Source organism: Aquarana catesbeiana, linkage group LG12 (assembly GCF_042186555.1).
Source record: "Aquarana catesbeiana isolate 2022-GZ linkage group LG12, ASM4218655v1, whole genome shotgun sequence".
NCBI classification, from domain to species: domain Eukaryota; kingdom Metazoa; phylum Chordata; class Amphibia; order Anura; family Ranidae; genus Aquarana; species Aquarana catesbeiana.
This window is the reverse complement of record NC_133335.1, coordinates 209454725-209472577: the sequence shown is the minus strand read 5'-3', so window position 1 is coordinate 209472577 and position 17853 is coordinate 209454725. Positions and strand designations below refer to the sequence as shown.

The following is a 17853-nucleotide window of genomic DNA, read 5'->3' as shown; positions in this document are numbered from 1 at the left end:
GGAACTTGGGGCAGAGAATGCTAGATGTCAAAGCCTGATTCATCAAAATTTGATAGGAAAATGGAAGGAGCTGGACGGAAAAAAATATTGGCTGAACAATGACTGCTTCCAACCAATTGCAGGCAGGTATTCTGACAGCACTTAGCATGGATGGGGAAACCTATTAATTCCTCTTGTTCAGCCCATGGAGGGGGGAGGGGGTCTCTTTAGCTGTAAGGGCTGTGGTTGGTGGAGCCTATGCCACTGGTTAAAATGGCGGCCTGGGCTATATTTTGCAGGAAGCAGGCACACTAAAGGGGGGTGGGGGCGTCCCCCCTTCAAAACACAACAGCTCTGCAGGGGAGATCTCTGAACTAACCTTGCATGGTTGGTACAATGGACCAGGGCTGTCTTTTTTTTTTTTTTTTTTCTTTGTGCAACCCCAAAAACTGTAGTGTGTACCAAGCTTAATAATGTGTGCTGCATTGGAGGCAGGATTAGAGCTCAGGGCCCCACCTTCCCGAGGGGGTCAGTGTGTAAGAGGTGCTGCTATGCACCATACTGTCCAGGTCAGGACAGACCAAGGCCCGAGCCTGAGAGGGAGTCCGTGAGAAACCGCAAATAGGGAGCTGCAGAAAAGACACAGAGGTGAGGTACAGCGGATGTGCACGAGCACTGGACGTGTTTGGTCAGGAGGACTAAAACTGCAAAGAGCCACAAGGCTGAATTATATGTTTTGTCGCATTTGATGGTGAGAACCCCCTGCGTGGGAAACTATTCAAATGTGAACTTTTTGCTTTGTTTTAAGTAAAAGTGGGCAGAAAAAGCCCTGAAACCTACTTCTGGCATGGAGTAAACTCACTGTTTGGTACTACCAGTTCCTGTGTGACTCACATGGAGTTCTGTGCAGTGCGATTTCAGCCTACTCATTTTGAATGGGCTAAAATCGCACTGTACCACACTGCAGCTAAAGAAGTGCATGCATTACTTTTTGAAACGCACTGGGGGGCTAATTTACTAAAGGTGGAGAATGCAAAATCAGGCTCACTTCTGCAAAGAAACCAATCAGCTTCCAGATTTTTACCCTACCTGAGCCCAATCCTGATCCAGCGATGGGCTCTTCCCAGTCTCTTTCTCCTCATTGGCTGGGACAGCTAATGGCTTCTGCTACTGTCAATCGCAGGCAGCGAGCCGAGGAGGAGAGAACGGAGGAAGGACCGAGCCGCGCTACGCGTGTAAATGGACACACAGAGCAGCAACTTGGGAGCGAGCCTGCTCGGGTGCTCCCTTAGCAAGCTGCTTGCTATGGGGGCACTTGGCAAGAGGGAGGGGAAGGCAGCGCTGGCAGGGGACCCAAGAAGAGGAGGATCGGGGCTGCTCTGAGCCAAGCCATTGTACAGAGCAGGTAAGTATAACGTGTTTTTTTTTTTTTTTTTTTTTTAGAAATTTGCCTTCAATATTACTTTAACTTTGCATTGATGTCTGCTGTAGATCGCAAGGGCAGTGCGATTGGAAGGCGGTGCTGGGAAACGGCACAGAACACGGATCTCCCGCTCTGCTTTCCAGTGTGAAGGAGCCCTTAAACCTTAAAGTCCACATATGACCTGAGTTCAGCACATGGTGGGGCATTCTTTCCTATCCCAATACAGATTTGTGCATCCTCGGTCATGAAGACTGAATTCTACTTTAATACTGAACCAGTAAGCTGTGACTTCATTAACAAGCCTGGTGAAATAATTGATTTTCTAACAGCCATTAACAGCGGGTTTTAATTGGATTTCTCAGATTGTAACTTGCTGTGCATCTTAAACAGCCTTCTGTAAGCTGCTCTTTAGATGTTCTAGCAAAACACCCAAAATATTCGTTCGCTTAGTTCTGATTGTGTTTAGCAAGAAAAATATTTTGTGTACGTATCTTATACGATTTTATGATTTGAACAGATTTCATTAGACTGCATATCATTTGGGTCAGACAGGTTTGTACTAATAGCATATTTTAGGGACAACCATCTTCAGAGCAAGAACTTACAAGGACTGTCATTTTGAACCAGTTTTACCCATTTTTTTCCATTGTCGGTGATCAGTTTTGTATTGAACGATGCAATATCATTTTTGTTAATTAATTTGTTTTTTTGTTTTTTTTTTTTGAAACGTTGAATCTTCCCAGAATCCTCTAACCTTTGGTAAAAGGCTAATACTGACCACATACAGATGGCAACTTTTAGACATTCAATCAGGTTTCAATTGCAGAAACAAAGGGGTCATACATGCGGATGAACTTGCAGGCATGCGGCCGTACAGCTTATAATACACCACCCAGGAGCCCAAGCTGCTACTTTATTCCGCCCATAAAAAATAAAAAAAACACTGTACACAGGTCATAGCATGAAAACCGCATTGCTTGCAGTTAATGTGCACACAGATGGGCGTATTTGGCTGAATGTGAAATGTGTGCATTCAGGAAAATATACCTGTGCTTTTGTAAATGCTGGTATTTGCGTTTTACGCGTGCATATGGGCATTTTTTCCCAAATGTGTGCACATGTAAATGCAAACACCAGTATATCCAGCTTATTGTGTAATGGATTCCTATGGGCAAAATTATGCAGCAGCCTGTGTATTTTACTCTGTAAAGCCACACGCCTGTTTATGTCTGTGTGTATGAGCCCAAATGGAATAAGGGAAGCTACCCCTAGCACTTTAAATCCAATAGAAACCATGGATGGAAGTTGGCATTCCTCTGCTTGGCTGTTATCGAAAGTTTGTTGAAAGTGGTTAAAATTGCCTTAAAATACCATAGTTGTGTACAGTAAGTGACCAGCATAATGGGTCCCTAACTTCTTAAAGGTTACCCAATAATAACACTCGCCGTGTTTTTGTGCCTTTCTAAAGGAGCCCCTAAGTGCCTCTCCACCCCAACCCAGATAAGTTCCTTTTTTTTATTTTTCCTTCTGTAAATGGTTGTTCCAAGTGGTTGTAAACCCTTACATATACCTAGTGAAGTGACTCGTCTCAGGTGATGCACAGAGATGAAGCAAATCCTCCTACATAAGTTGTATCTGTTTGTCTGCAATCTTCTCTACATCCGTTCAAAGTCTAGCATTTATAAAGTTTATCTGAGCATTCAGAAAAAAAGGGGATATAGAGCTAAAATTACACTCTGGAGATCTCTGAGAGCTGATTGGAGGGAAAGGACACACCCCCTTCACACAGCAAGCAGGAACAGAACTGAGGCTGTCAATCAGCTGGAGGTCCCTTCCCTGTCACCTTTTTTTCTCTTGGTGTCGGGAAAACTTGTAAGAAGTGACTCATGCACACAGAAATTACACTTGGTGGTGTTAATTAAAACAAGTACACACTAGAGAAGGATATGCTTTGTTCATTATTCACATCTGAGGTTTACAACCACTTTATTAGTCATCTATGCTTTGACTATTCATTTTTTTTATGGCATTTCTGTAATGCAGAAAATAATGTCAAGACTTCTGATTGTTATTGTGCTTTGGTGGTCTTGTCACTTAACATGTACTTTTTCTTACAGAACTCTTTAAAAAAGAGAAGGTCTGGAAAAGTGGAGAAGAAACCATCTCCTCAGGTAAGCCATGGCATTCTGCCTGTGTGGGAGGCTCTGTGATTTCTTTATGGGGAGTTCCTGTCAATAGCAATCAGCTAAGCTGCTTCTGTCATTTTGTCTATGGTAGGTTGGAAGTTAGGAGCTTAATGGTGGGGTTCCTATAGATGACAATCAGACTTTTAAATGTTTTTTTTTTTTTTCCCAAGAAAACTTGATCACTTTGTAGTAATATAGACCCACCCAAGCAAGCTCTCTGGACTCCCTTAGAATGGAGTACTGTAATATCCCTAGTTGGTATTCATTAAACCAAATCAAGTGGCACTTCTGGTGGTCTCTGTTGAAAGTCCAGTTAAATATGAGAGTGCTGTTTTTCTTTAGAATCTGTTTTAAAGTTTATTTCAACTAAAAAGGTGAATAGTTTTTAGCAGTACCACTCCTGGTATGTGCCTTTGCCTAGGACTGCCCTGTAGACTTATAGCTGTATTTGTGTAGTTTGCGCCTATAAATAATATATGTGTGCTGTTCACTGTTTTCCTTGCTGGAGTGGAAGCTGTACCTGGGGACCTGCAATGCAAGGATCTACCTGCTTTTGCTTCATTCATTTTGTGGATCTCTGCTTCTTCTACTTCTCCTGCTGCTTCTTGATCATTACATCACCAGTTATTAGGGGGCAGCTTTGACATAAGGAAACAATGCTCTGCTCCTCCACCAAGATGGCTGCCTCCACACAGCGACACCATGCAAAATAAGGTGTGCTAATTTTAGTAACAGTGAGAACATCAGCTGCTGGGAGCCTACAGGCAATACAGGGGTCTAAGGGTTTGAAAGATGTGCCTAACCAAAGGCAAGCAGAGGACTCAGTACTTCTCTAAAGGTCAGACCATCCAAAAAAAAAAATACCAAAAAATTTTATAAATGTTCTAGCATCTCGTGTGTTGGTTTCTTGCATCATCTTAGTATTACACTTCCCTGCCCGGATGTATTCTTTAAACTATTATGGATGGCCACCTTCTTTGTGACCTTTTTTTGAGTGGTTGAAGACACGGATTACTATAAGCAGCTCTGAATATTGGAGTCTTGGAAAATATAATATAAATACAAATTGCTGAAAGAAAAAAACCCTGAAGATTCTAGTTTCTTGGTAGTCCTAACAATATCTTTGATGTTTTGAGCCGCTGGGCAGGATCGAATATGCATATTATAAACCCAGACTTCACTGACTTGTTCCAGGTCAGTTATCTAGAAATAGGTCAAACCATGGATAGCCAAACAACTAGCATTTTCAAAAATGTCAGCCATTTTTTTTTTGCCCTATTTATTTTTTTCAACAGTAGATGTAGAGCTGCGCGATTAATCGTTAAAGAATTGAGATCACGATTCTCCCCCCCCCCCCCCCCCCCCCATCCGATTTTAAAGCATTTCCCTGATTCAGTGCAGAGAGTCCTCTGCTCAAGCCGATAGCTGTCAAAAAAACAAAACAGGCAGCCTGCCAAGTTTCTCACATTATCGCTAAAGAGAAACATTGTAACATTCAATTCTTTTAGATCAAAGGGATGAACTTCGGTCTGTAAATGAGGTCAGTTTAACCACTTAAAGACTAAACCTTTTTCTGACACACGTGTGTGTGTGTATATATATGTGTGTGTATATGTGTGTGTATATGTATGTATGTGTATATATATATATATATATATATATATATATATATATATATATATATATATATATATATATATATATATATATATATATATATATATATATTATATAAAATGTATTTATTTTTAATTTTTAATTTTTTTTTAAGCAGAAACCCTAGAGAATAAAATGGTGGTTGTTGCAAAACTTTATGTCACACTGTATTTGCGCAGCGGTCTTTCAAACGCAACGTTCTTTGAGAAAGAACACTTTAATGAATTTTAAAAAAACTAAACCGTAAAGTTAGCCCAATTTTTTTTGTATAATGTGAAAGATGATGTTACACCGCGAGAATCGTGATCTTTATTCGAAGCAAAAAAAATTGTGATTCTCATTTTTAGCCAGAATCGTGCTGCTTTAGTAGATGGTAGTTGAGGATAACCACAAACACTATTGGTATGTTTCTTTGTAGGTAGGGTTATTTTCTTGCACATCAACTTGTTTACTGTATGAATCTTGTGACATTTGATTCATGTTTTGCTCGATTATTCCCTAATTAAAAGCGTTAGACTTATTCCCCTTTGAGGATTTGTGCCAGTATGAATATGCTCATTTATGCACAATCATTAGTATTCCACTCCCGCACCCCCTATCTCCATCTCTGTAGTCCTTTGATTAAGGCTCCTGCCTTCGTTAAAAATAAAGGGGGCTTTGAAACGGTTCCCTTGATTACAGTGTGAAGGCATCTGGGAGGGAGGGAATATTCGGAGGGAGAAGGGGAGACTTGGACAAATGCTATTCTGTGCTGTGTAATGGCATGGCAGATAAACCACACAGGGGAAGTTGTCAGCAGCACACAGAGCGGTAGTCAGCTGCAGCAAGCCTCGCTCAAAATATTTGTACAAGTTGGTACAAAGGGCCACTACTTTTTTTATTTTGTTTTTACAGCCACGAATACTGTCATTAAGCTGTAAGAACAGTATGTTATTCTACTCATAAGAACGCATGGGTTTCCTTGTCCTTTGTGATGGAGTAACGCTAATTAGGTTTTCTTTGCATCTGAAGTCCCCAAGAGGTACAAAGAAAGCAGAGGGGAAATGGGCCCAGCAGGCTCTACCTAAAATAACCATTTTGGAGTGCCCGATCTGCACTCCACTTTGTGGGTTTGTCATCCAGATGTTAAAACTGAACTCGAAGCCAAATGTTTATTAGTAAATATACTGTGTATTATTATTATTATTTAGGATTTATATAGTGCCAACAGTTTACGTAGCACTTTACAACTTGAGGGTAGACAGTACAAATACAATAGACTTTATTACAGTAGGAATCAGAGGGCCCTGCTCCTTAGAGCTTACAATCTAAGAGTATGTTCTTAAGTATTTTACATAAGACTGTTAGTAACTTGACAGTAAAAATTGACCATGTCCTAAAACAAATTTTCGCTAATTTTAAATCCTTGTTTTTAAAAGCAACATAATTAATAATTGTCCGAGGATATGTCTGAGGAAGCCTTTGTTTTTTGATATACTACAGTAGGTAGAGAAAAGAATCGCCCTCTTTAAAATAATCACATTTTGTTGCTTTGCAGCCTGAAATTAAGGCGCACAGTTTTTGTTGTATCGAGCCATATTTACTCACTGTAACATCCAAGTGAAAATTAAAACGCCAAAATGTCAGAAAAATCATCAAAAACAGATTTACTGAGTTGGAAAAAGGATCACCCCCTTGTCTCAGTATTTTGTTGAACCGCCTTTTTGCTTTAATTACAGCCTTTAGTCTGTTGGGATATGTGGCCACTAACTTTGCAAATCTAGACTTTGCAATATTTGCCCACTCTTCGCAGAACTGCTCAAGTTCAGTTAAATGTGATAGTGACTGTTTGTGGACTGCAGTCTTCAAGTCATTTCACAGATTTTCAATGGGGTTTAAGTCTGGGCTTTGACTAGGCCATTCACCTTTTTCTTTAACCAATGTGTGGTCATTTTTGCTGTGTGCTTTGCGTCATTGTCATGTTGGAAGGTGAATCTTCTTCCCATTGACATCTTTCTGGCAGAAGACAGCAGATTTTCCTCAATAATTTGACAGTATTTTGCCCCATCTATTTTTACTTCTATCCTGACAAGTGCTCCAGTTCCTGCTGCAGAGAAACGCCCCATAATAGGATATTACCACCTCCATGCTTTTAATTTAGGAATGGTGGTATTTGGATGGATTTCCGCCAGACATATCGTTTGGTGTTCTGGTCAAACAAGACTAAAATGTAATTATTTGGCTAAACACCTTTTTCCATATGGCCTCAGAATCAGAAAGTTGCGTTTTGGCATTGCTCAGTCGTGACTGCATGTGTCCTTTTTTGAGTACTGGCTTTTTTTTTTGCAACCTTCCCATACAAGTCACATTTGTAGAGAATTTGTGATATTGTTGTCACATGCACACAATGACTACTCTTGTCATAAATTCCTGTAACTGCTTTAGAGTTGCTGTTGGCCTCTTGGTAGCCTCTCTGACCAGTTTCCTCCTGGCTCTTTCATCCCATTTGGAGCAACGTCCTGATCCAGGGAGGGTCTGTGTTGTACCAAATACCTTCCACTTCTTAAAGAGGAGCTGCACCTTTAAAAAAAAAAATATTAAAAGCCAGCAGCTACAAATACTGCAGCTGCTGACTTTTAATAAATGGACACTTACCTGTCCCGGGGTCCAGCGATGTCGGAAGCCGATCAATCGCTCGGCTGCCCCCGCCACCATCCTCGGTCAGGGAATCGGGAAGCGAAGCTCTGCGGCTTCACTGCCCGGTTCCCTACTGCGCATGCGCGAGTCGTGCTGCGCCTCTGCACTGGTCCCCGTTGTGTGCTGGGAACTGTGTGTTTCCCAGCACACAACGGGGGGGGGGGGGGGGGGGGGGGCGGCTTCTACGGATATTCTGCGGCTGTCTAAGCCCGGAAATGGCTGCAGATACTTGTATTACACAGGTATCTGCACCCCCTCCCCCCTGAAAGGTGCCAATTGTGGCACCGGAGGGGGGGAGGAATCCGATGAGCGGAAGTTCCACTTTAGGGTGGAACTCCGCTTTAATAATGGACTTCACTGTGGTTCTAGGCATTGACAAAGCCTTTGAAATGTTTTTATCCATCTTGTGCCTGTCCACCACTTTATCCTGGAGATCTTTTGACAGTGCCGTGCCACCCATAGTTGATTGCTTCACTTGCACTACCAGGGACTGAAATGCTCCAGGAAAACTTTTCTTGGTGAGCTAATCAAAATGACCACAGCTGATGACAGTTAAAAGTCAAATGGCTTTGTGTGCCCTTAACAAGGTGATTAGCTACACCTGACTGAGTTTTTATAAGACATTTTTAGGAGGGGTGATCCTTTTTTACTTGGATATTATAAGGTGGACTGAGTAAATACAGCTGGATAAAACAAACTGCATCTGTCTTCATTTCAGGCTGCAAAGCAACAAAATGTGATTATTTTAAAGGGGTGATTCTTTTCTATACCCACTGTAGTTGTGGATTCTTTTAAGAGTGTGGTTATTTTTTGGGGGGTCGACCGATGTAGTTTTTTCACGGCCGATACTGATTTGTCAGCTGCCTATCAGGCAACTTTCAGATGATATATGGTGCCGATATTCTGTAGATTTAACTTTTTTTAACCACTTTCATTGCTGTCAGAAGGAATGTAAACATCCCTTCTGACTAGGGGTGCAACGGATTGTCATTGATCCGTGATCCGATCCGCGGAGGTTGATCCATACAGGACACCCGCGATCCGCGGAGCGCTCTGTGGCCTCGGCCATAGGAAAGGCCGCGGCTTGGGCCTAGCTCCGGAGCGGCGGCCATCTTGGTACACCCGGCGGCTGTTTACCACGTGATCGCTCCGTCAAATGACGGAGCAATCACTTGTAACAAACCGACGTCATGTCATGACGCCGGTTCCTCTCTCCCCTCTGTGTACTGATCTGTACAGTGGAGGGGAGAGATCGGATGGCAGCAGTGCCAATACCCTACCAATACCGAGATTGTGGATATTACAGTGGGGGAGATTTTTTTTTTTTTTTTTTGTTGATCCGAACCGTGACTCCTGATCCGAGGAACGTTCCGAACCGTGAGTTTTTTGATCCATTGCACCCCTACTTCTGACTGTAATAGGCAGTGACAGGTACCCTTTATGGAGGGATCCAGGGCCTCGTCTTCACTTGAAAGTACTCAGAACACCAAGATTGGCGTTTTTGAATACTCTCTATTTTTTAAAACTGGTGCCTTTTAGGATGCTAGTTATTCCAGAAGTTATGTCATGACATGGCTTCCAGGTTACTAGATCCGAGACGCAAACGAAGCTGATTCTGGCTTTGTTAGGTTCTCCGGCCAGCCGGCGGACGTGCCAGCTGGTCGTTTGGGCCTCCTGGAGGGACGGGGGATCCGGGGGAGTGGGGGGCGTCCCCTCCCCCTGCTTGTAATAACAGCCAAGAAGCTGCTTAGCTGCATCGGTTGCTATTACAAGAAAGCTGACCATCCGATCTAAAGAATGGTCCCGGGGTGATACCTGCAGGTATCACCCGGTATAATACAACCCCTTAAAGCAATATTGGTAAGTGACCATTGCTGATTCTTCAAAAAAGTTTATATCAGTCGACCCCCCCATTATTTTTATTGCTAGCCTATTCTGACGAAAGCTCCTTCTATTTTTCCTATTGTGATTGGGAGAACAGCTTAAAGAAGGGTGGAGACTATGGCCCTTTTTCCACGGGCATTCCAATAAGCCTGCCTGTCGTTTTTTCAGATGAACCTGATTGGAAGGTCCATGGAGCCCTATAGACAGGTTGATGTAAATGGACCTGTGTCTGGAGACTGGATTGGAGGTAGCCGGATGTAAATTGACAACGGAACTAAACGAGTATGGATGTGACATCCCTGTCGGCTCCGATCAGCAGGGGATCTACTCACAAATCCCCCGCTGATCAGAGCGCACTCCACTCCATGTGAAAGAAGACCAAATCAGAAGATCATTGCTCTTGCGTTTTTTTTTTTTGTTTGTTTTTTTTTTTTGTTTTTTTTTTTTTAATTCTTAAATCCAAGCCCCAAAAACTTGATATGCAACAGACCATGTCCCAAAGCTTAGTTTTTTTAAACTGATGTTAGTAGACATCAGAGATCCAGTTGTTTTTGCATCCTGAATGGTTTTCTCTCATCTGAATATCCTGTTGACCAATGACATGTATAAACATTCCAAAAAAGTAGACTTGCTACAAATGGTAGTCGGTAGCACACCCAGGCATTCCAACCTCAATGCTTTGAGAAAAAGTGGAGCATGTTTTTCTTCTAATCAGTGCTATTTAAAGGTTCAATGTTTTTAGATTTATTTTGGGCTCTGTCCTGTGGCGTCACACTTCACATCATATTTATTTTCTGAATTTAAAGGGTAAGGCTGGCCATACACGGTCGAATTTCGAAAGAATTTTCTTTTGAAAATCAGAAAATGTATGCGTTTTGTGATCCAATGATGCCACCATTGGTTTAGAAATTCAGCCAACCAAGCCTTCAATTTCACCTCATGTTGCTACAGAAAATAATTTTCGTGGCCGGGAATCTTCTTTTTCTTTTTGGGAATTTTCTTTTCTTGCACATTTCTTTTTCGATTTAAGTTTCTTGCACGATTCTCCCATCGTTGATTAGAAAATCATTATAATTTTATATATATATATATATATATATATATATATATATATATATATATATATATATATATATATATATATATATATATACACACATATATATATACACACATACATATTTTTTTTATTATTACCAAATCAAAAGTGAAAACTGGGGACTATGAGAACTGAGCTTGTTGTGTTTTCCCCAGTTGAGGATTTGTGCTTGGTGTATTATAAAACAGGGTTTGGGCTCCATTCCATAGAACATTAAGCCCCAAACCTAATAAGTGCATTATGCCATCTCTAGGATATTAGGTTGGGAAAAAGAAATGTGCATGCTCCAAAAAAATGGAGTTGCTCAACAATTTCATCATCGTCATCGGAAAGTGGCATAGAGCAAATCTGCATGATTTAAAATATCATACATAACAAAAAAAAAAAACTACAAACTTCAACTGCAGCTGAATGAGCTATTAAATGAAGGGAGTAATAGCCTATCAATCTTTCCATTCCAAACCTTTTTGTCCCCTTGTATCATATGATATACTGTATATAAATATTCAAATGCGAGAGGCCACCAAAAGTTGCATGTGCAAGTCATCGTACTTGAAAATTGAAACGTACGTTTGTGCTCATTGTGGGTGGATATGTATGTATGTAACATTGCTTAATCCAGTCCCACCCACCCCAGCGGTTCTCACCGGCGAGGGATCGGGAAGGATCTGCGATTGGCTGTCAGTGGTCACATGATTTGGAGCTGGTCCCACCATCATTTAGTAGGTACAAAAGTTACCTTTTGACGGTTCGGCCTCTGTGCTAGGAATGCAGTGAGTGCACTCTTAGCACAGAAACATTGACTGTTCAGTGATGCATATGAGCGGAGTGTGGGCATCGAAGCCCACCCTTTGCTGCTGCACATTTGTTACACAAGCAGGAACAGGTTAAAGGGGACATGTACTGTGGAAGCTGTGCCCAAAAAAAGGCAAACGGAGGAGAAAGCTAGTCACCAGTATTGCCTGAGGTCTCCTTCAGCTGATATTTTGCCAGTTACTGACTTACAATATCCTTTATTACACTATATTTCTGGGTAGAGTTGGCCATCTTGGTGGAGTACCAGGGTGAGCTGCACTCCTGATGACTGATAGAGAAACAATCATGAAATGACTGAAGAGATGGAGGAAGCACAGAATGCATGAAGCTGAAACAGGGGAATCCTTCCATTACAGGTCCTCAGCTCTTCTCCAACAAGAGCAGTGAGCAGCATTATAGTGACCACTCCAAACCTCACTACAAATCTCTCGAGACTAGCAGACAGCAGTGCCTTAGATCTCGCAGTGCAGATAAACAGCTTTGAGGCTCAAGGCACATGAGAGCCTGGACCAGTGATGGCAAACATTGGCACCCCAGATGTTTTGGAACTACATTTCCCATGATGGTCAACTACACTGAAGAGTGCATGAGCATCATGGGAAATGTAGTTCCAAAACATCTGGGGTGCCAAGGTTCGCTATCGCTGGCCTAGACCCATAGTGTGCACTATTTTTTAAGGAGATATGAAAGCCAAAAGTACAATTTTTAGGGTACTGCTTTAGAGAGATTTAACATGCATTTTTTTTGTTTTGCACTATCCAGCTTGTGCATATGAACACCACTTCTAGGTTTTTTTATTTGTATTTATTTTTTTTAATTTTCAGACATTTATGTAATTTGTGGCATTAAGGAATATATATTACATAGGGGTTTATTTACTAAAGGCAAATCCACTTTGCACTACAAGTGCACTTGGAAGTGTGGTCACTGCAGATCCGAGGGGGACATGCAAGGAGAATAAAAAACAGCATTTTTGCTTGTACATGATTGGATGATAAAAATCAGCAGAGCTTCCCCTGGTTTTCAGATTTACAGCGACTGCACTTCCAAGTGCACTTGCAGTGCAGAGTGGATTTTCCTTTAGTAAATCAACCCCATAGTTACATAGTTAGGTTGAAAAAAGACAAGTCCATCTAGTTCAACCAATAAAAAATAAATTTAAAAAATGATACAATCCTTCACCCACCATTGATCCAGAGGTAGGTGAAAAACCCCAGCAAAGCATGAGGCAATTTGCTACAGCAGGGGAAAAAAATCCTTCCTGAATTCATTGATTGGAGTTATGCAAGCCATACATGGAGTAAATTTATTTCCTGCAACCACGGGTTGTAGACAGACCGTTTTTGAATTCAGTTTAATTAACATTTAATAACATTTGGTATAGCTATGAACCTATATAACCTATTTCTTTGACTTGCAGGAGGACAATGCTGATCTTAAATGCCAGTTGCACTTTGCTAAAGAGGAATCTGCTTTAATGTGTAAAAAGCTAACAAAGTTTGCAAAGGACAATGAAACCATGAAGGAAGAACTGATGAAGTACAGGTCCATGTACGGAGACCTGGACAGCTCATTGTCTATTGATGAACTAGCCAACACTCCACATTCAAGGGAAGCTGAGCTGAAGTCTCATCTCAAACTTGTTGAAGAGGAAGCTAACCTCTTGAGTCGAAGGATAGTAGAACTTGAGGTTGAGAATAGGGGTTTAAGGGCTGAAATGGATGAGATGAAAGTTCACGCTGATAGAGAACATCTAAGTCAGGACCCAAGATTTTCTTTCTTGTCTGGAGAATCGGGAGACAGTTTTGTGGAGCTCAGAAGGCATCTGCAGTTTGTGGAAGAAGAAGCTGACCTTCTCAGGAGATCTATGATGGAGTTAGAGGACCAAAATAAGCTACTGATGAATGAACTCAATAAATACAAGTCTGACCATGACCTGGACATAACCTTGTCGGAGGACAGCTGTTCTGTCATTAGCGAACCTTCTCAAGAGGAACTCACAACTGCCAAAATGCAGATCAGCGAACTCAGTGGCAAAGTCAAGAAACTCCAGTATGAGAATAGGGTGCTTCTTTCAAACCTTCAACGCTACGACCTGGCATCATGTCAAACCACAAAACCCTTCATGGAGACAGATGCTGAAGCAGGAGATTCTGCGCAATGTGTCCCGACTCCTCTCTGGCGAGAAGGACCAATTGGTGGGGAAATGGATAGTACAGATTCAAAAGAATGTGCTGGGAAGGGAACTGTTAAGACTCCAGAAACTTCTCACACATCACCATCCTGGTTACCAAAGATGAAAGAGCTGGAAAGTCTCTATGGCATTCGAGCACAAGTGGAATTGATTAGCAAAGCAATAGAAGTTTTGACATCCTATGCCAATGGGTTTCCATCAGGTGTAAAGCTCTGCACGAATAATGACTGTAGGGATCTCTTGTTGACAGAAGCTATTGATAATAGTGAAGTCACGAGCAACTCCAAACTGATCAGTGCCATTTTTAGTAGACTTGGGGTGTTACAACAGGAGCTAAATAGTTTTACCAAGAAAGTTGACGCTCTTGGAGAGTCCTACAAAGAACAGCAGGATTCCTCCTTGATACTACCAGATACTACCTATCAAGGTACCTCGAATGACTGTTCCAAGAAAGAGCACATCTCCAGTTTACAGGTGAGTGCTACATGCATTACCACGCTAAATCCTTTCCCTCCCCCTCCCCCCCACAGCAAATACTTCTCAACTTGCCTTGCCTTACTTGCTTAATTGATAAACCCACCCATAACCTACTTACACCGAATAACTAATCGTTAACTGCCTGCATGGTAATTGTACACCAGATAGGACTCTGTGCTCGGGAGTGTGCAAAAACTCAACTTTTAGTAGCCATCATGTTCAGTAGAAGAAGACAGCTTGGACAGAAAAGTAGCATTTTTAGAAACCAATATTGATGCAGCTCTCATGCATTCGTGCAACCCATACAATGAGTCTAGTTTAGTTATGTTTTTTGTGTCAAATATGAACTGTATGGTGCAGTATTTATCTAAGGCAATCAATAATAGTCCCTTCTAGGGTTACACCGATACCAGTTATGTACCGGTAAGTATGAGAACCGTTGCTTTCGGTCAAAGTACTGGCCCAATACCGATACCTTTTTGGGGTGTGATTTGAGCCCATACAAAATGAATGAGCTCAAATCGCAATGCAAAGAATCCCATGTGAATTGAACAGGAATGCGGTACAATTCCTATCCGAATCGCATGCAGTTTCCTGCATCACTCCTGTGTAAGCCCAGGCTGAAGTCACTTTGACAAGCCTGGGTTCACACAAGAGCGGTGGGGGAAACAGCATGTGGTTCAGACAGGAATTGCACCGCGTTCCAGTTTAAATCGCATACGATTCTTTGCAGTGCGATTTGAGCCTATTCATTTTATATGGGCTCAAATCGCACTTCAAAGGTAGCGGTTTCAGGTATTCGAGCATTTGTATGAGTCCTCGTGCAAATGCTTAGTGTCCTCACCGATATTGGTTTCAATGCAACCCTAGTTCCCCCTCTTTACAATCCATGGTCATTAGAGAGGAGGGACGATTATGGATCATTTTAGATATTTACTGTATGATAGACCTTTATATTTGGTACACAGAAAACATAACTGTCAAGGATGTACAATATACCTCACATCACTGATGCCCTCCAATCAATTTTGTTACTAGGTGAAGTTCTCAACTTACAGTGTAACTCAAGCAAGGTTTTTTTATTTTTTTTGGTGGAAGGCAGGGATAGAACCTCTGTAAGCTTTTTATATATTTTTTTTACTAGATGGAATTTTCGATGTAATGCTGGTAAATTTTCTTCTTTAGTTTTTAGATGGAGAGGAAGGGATATAGACCCTCTGTATGCTTTGTTGTCACTAGGACAGGATGTTAGGGAGAATATCAATGGGGCCACATGCCACTAAAAACTCAGCGGAGATTCTACACCTTCCTATTCTATCCTGAATTTAAAATACTTTTAGCTCACATACATTGGTAGGGATGATCTCATAAACCAAATATGTGACTGGCAACTGGTATGGCAAGGGCTGCTGGGGTGTGCTGGAGATCAATTGATGCTGGCTGCTGGGATATATATTGTTGCTGGAGGGGGATCTATTTTTAAATGGTGGTCTATTGCTGCAGGGGGAGGTCTATTGTTGCTGGTGGTGGCTCTATTGTTGCTGGGGGTCAAATGTTGCTGGAAAGAGATCTACTGTTGAGGTGAGGGAGGGGGGTCAATTGTTGCTGGCTGCTGGAGAGTCTTTTGATGCTGGCTCCTGGGAGATCTTTTGTTGCTGCTAGGGTGGTATTTTGTTGTGGGGGTCCATTGCTGCTGGGAGGTCTATTTTTTCTGGGGGAATCTATTGTTGCTTGGGGGGGAGCGGGCTGGCTGTGAGGGATCTATTTTACTACTTTTCCTGTTATTATTTACTAATTACTTAGCACCACAAAATACTTGCCTCTGTATTCTCTAAAAGGGGGCGCTACTTGGAGGTGGGTAGGGGGTGGAACCAAGGAATGGTGCTCGAAGGTGGGCAGGGAGCAAACACAAGAAGTGACTCAGAAGGGGGGAGTACCAGGCCTGTGTATGTGTGTGTGTGTATATATAATAATGTATATATGTGTGTGTGTATATAGATCTATATATAACTCACATTGTTTAAAGCGTAACTCCACTTTTGATAAAAATACATTCCCCCTGGGTGATCTATGTAGGGAATTTAACAAATATTTTTGTAGATTCCTACCTTTTGTTATTCTGAAGAAATAGCGATCTATTTGTTTGTCTGTGTCCATGTGGAAGGTGAATCTGTATGGAAGTGATTTTATAATTCTCAATTGGCTGCTGCACTTGCAGGGCTCTGAGGAAAGTTGCAGGGCCTGCGTCCTTTTCGATGTGATTTCCCATTTGGGATTATCTCTCCAAAAATGTAATTTTTGTGGCAGGGGATGCCAAAAATCTAACTCGTATCTTTGGGGCAGATTTCTGGGAAAATCAGTAAGCCAATCACACAAGTAGAAAATTCTGTTTCTGGGGGGCTTTTTCTGTACACCGTCCTTATACAGAACACCTCCAGGTGGCCTTATTGCATTTTTACAGAAAATTACAGAACTGTAGATTGAAAATGGAAAGGTCAATTACAATATTGCTTGTGTAGCAATTATTGTATGCACTAAATATATATATCGTATTAACTCGAGTATAAGCCGAGTTTTTCAGCACATTTTTTTTGTGCTGAAAGTGCCCTTGGCTTATACTCGAGTCAAGCACTTTTCTGGTGCAAAGAATGACATTTTCCAAACCGAATTTGGGGCCCCGTATCTCCAGGACCACTTGGTGCTAGGAACCCCAAATTTGGTGTGCAAACCCAGTGGAACTAGCACTACAACATATCCGAAGCTAGCTAGCACCCAGTGGCCCCGAGATATGGGGCCCCAAAGTCGGTTTGGAAAATGTCATTCTCTGCTGCAGAAAAGTGCTTGACATTTTCCGAATCGACTTTGGGACCCTGTATCTCAGGGCCACTTGGTGCTAGTAACCCCAGCTACGGGGCCCCAAAGTCAGTCATCTGTGTCCATCTGCAGCAATGTCATTTCGGGACCCTTTGGGTCCAGAGACACCAAATTTTGGCTGCAGCTAGGGCACATCCAGGAACCCTTAACTACTGAGTTTGAAGTCCGGGGGACCTATGGCTGCAAATGGGCACAGTGAGGCTGCAAATGGGCACAGTGAGGCTGCAAATGGGCATTGTTGACCCTATTTTCCACTTACAGTAGCTGCGCATTTCTCACCCTAGGCTTATACTCGAGTCAATACATTTTCCCAGTTTTTTGTGGTAAAATTAGGTGCCTCGGCTTATATTCAGGTCGGCTTATACTCGAGTATATACGGTATATATTTTTTTTATTTGCTATTTTTTGCTATCTCTCCCCCCCACCAAAAGTGGAGTTGCCCTTTAAAATGAAGCCTTGGAGCATCAAGCAATCAGCAATAATGGTATTATTGTTATAATGTTGATTAATATTTCCCCTTCATCACCTCCCACTTATACTGGTGAACAGACAGGGCAAGATGGTATTATGGGTAATATGGATGATGCAA

The 17853-nt window shown here is 41.9% G+C and overlaps 1 protein-coding gene across 4 annotated transcripts in view; it reads left to right on the top strand.

Annotated features, from left to right (window-relative positions):
- MTCL2 (microtubule crosslinking factor 2) overlaps positions 1–17853 on the top strand; it is a 168601-nt gene that overhangs the window by 76370 nt on the left and 74378 nt on the right. For all 4 annotated transcript variants that reach the window (XM_073606601.1, XM_073606599.1, XM_073606598.1 and 1 more), the window contains exons 4-5: positions 3520–3573; positions 13140–14387. In XM_073606601.1, the coding sequence (XP_073462702.1) occupies positions 3520–3573; positions 13140–14387 (1302 nt within the window). The remainder of the gene's footprint in view (positions 1–3519; positions 3574–13139; positions 14388–17853) is intronic.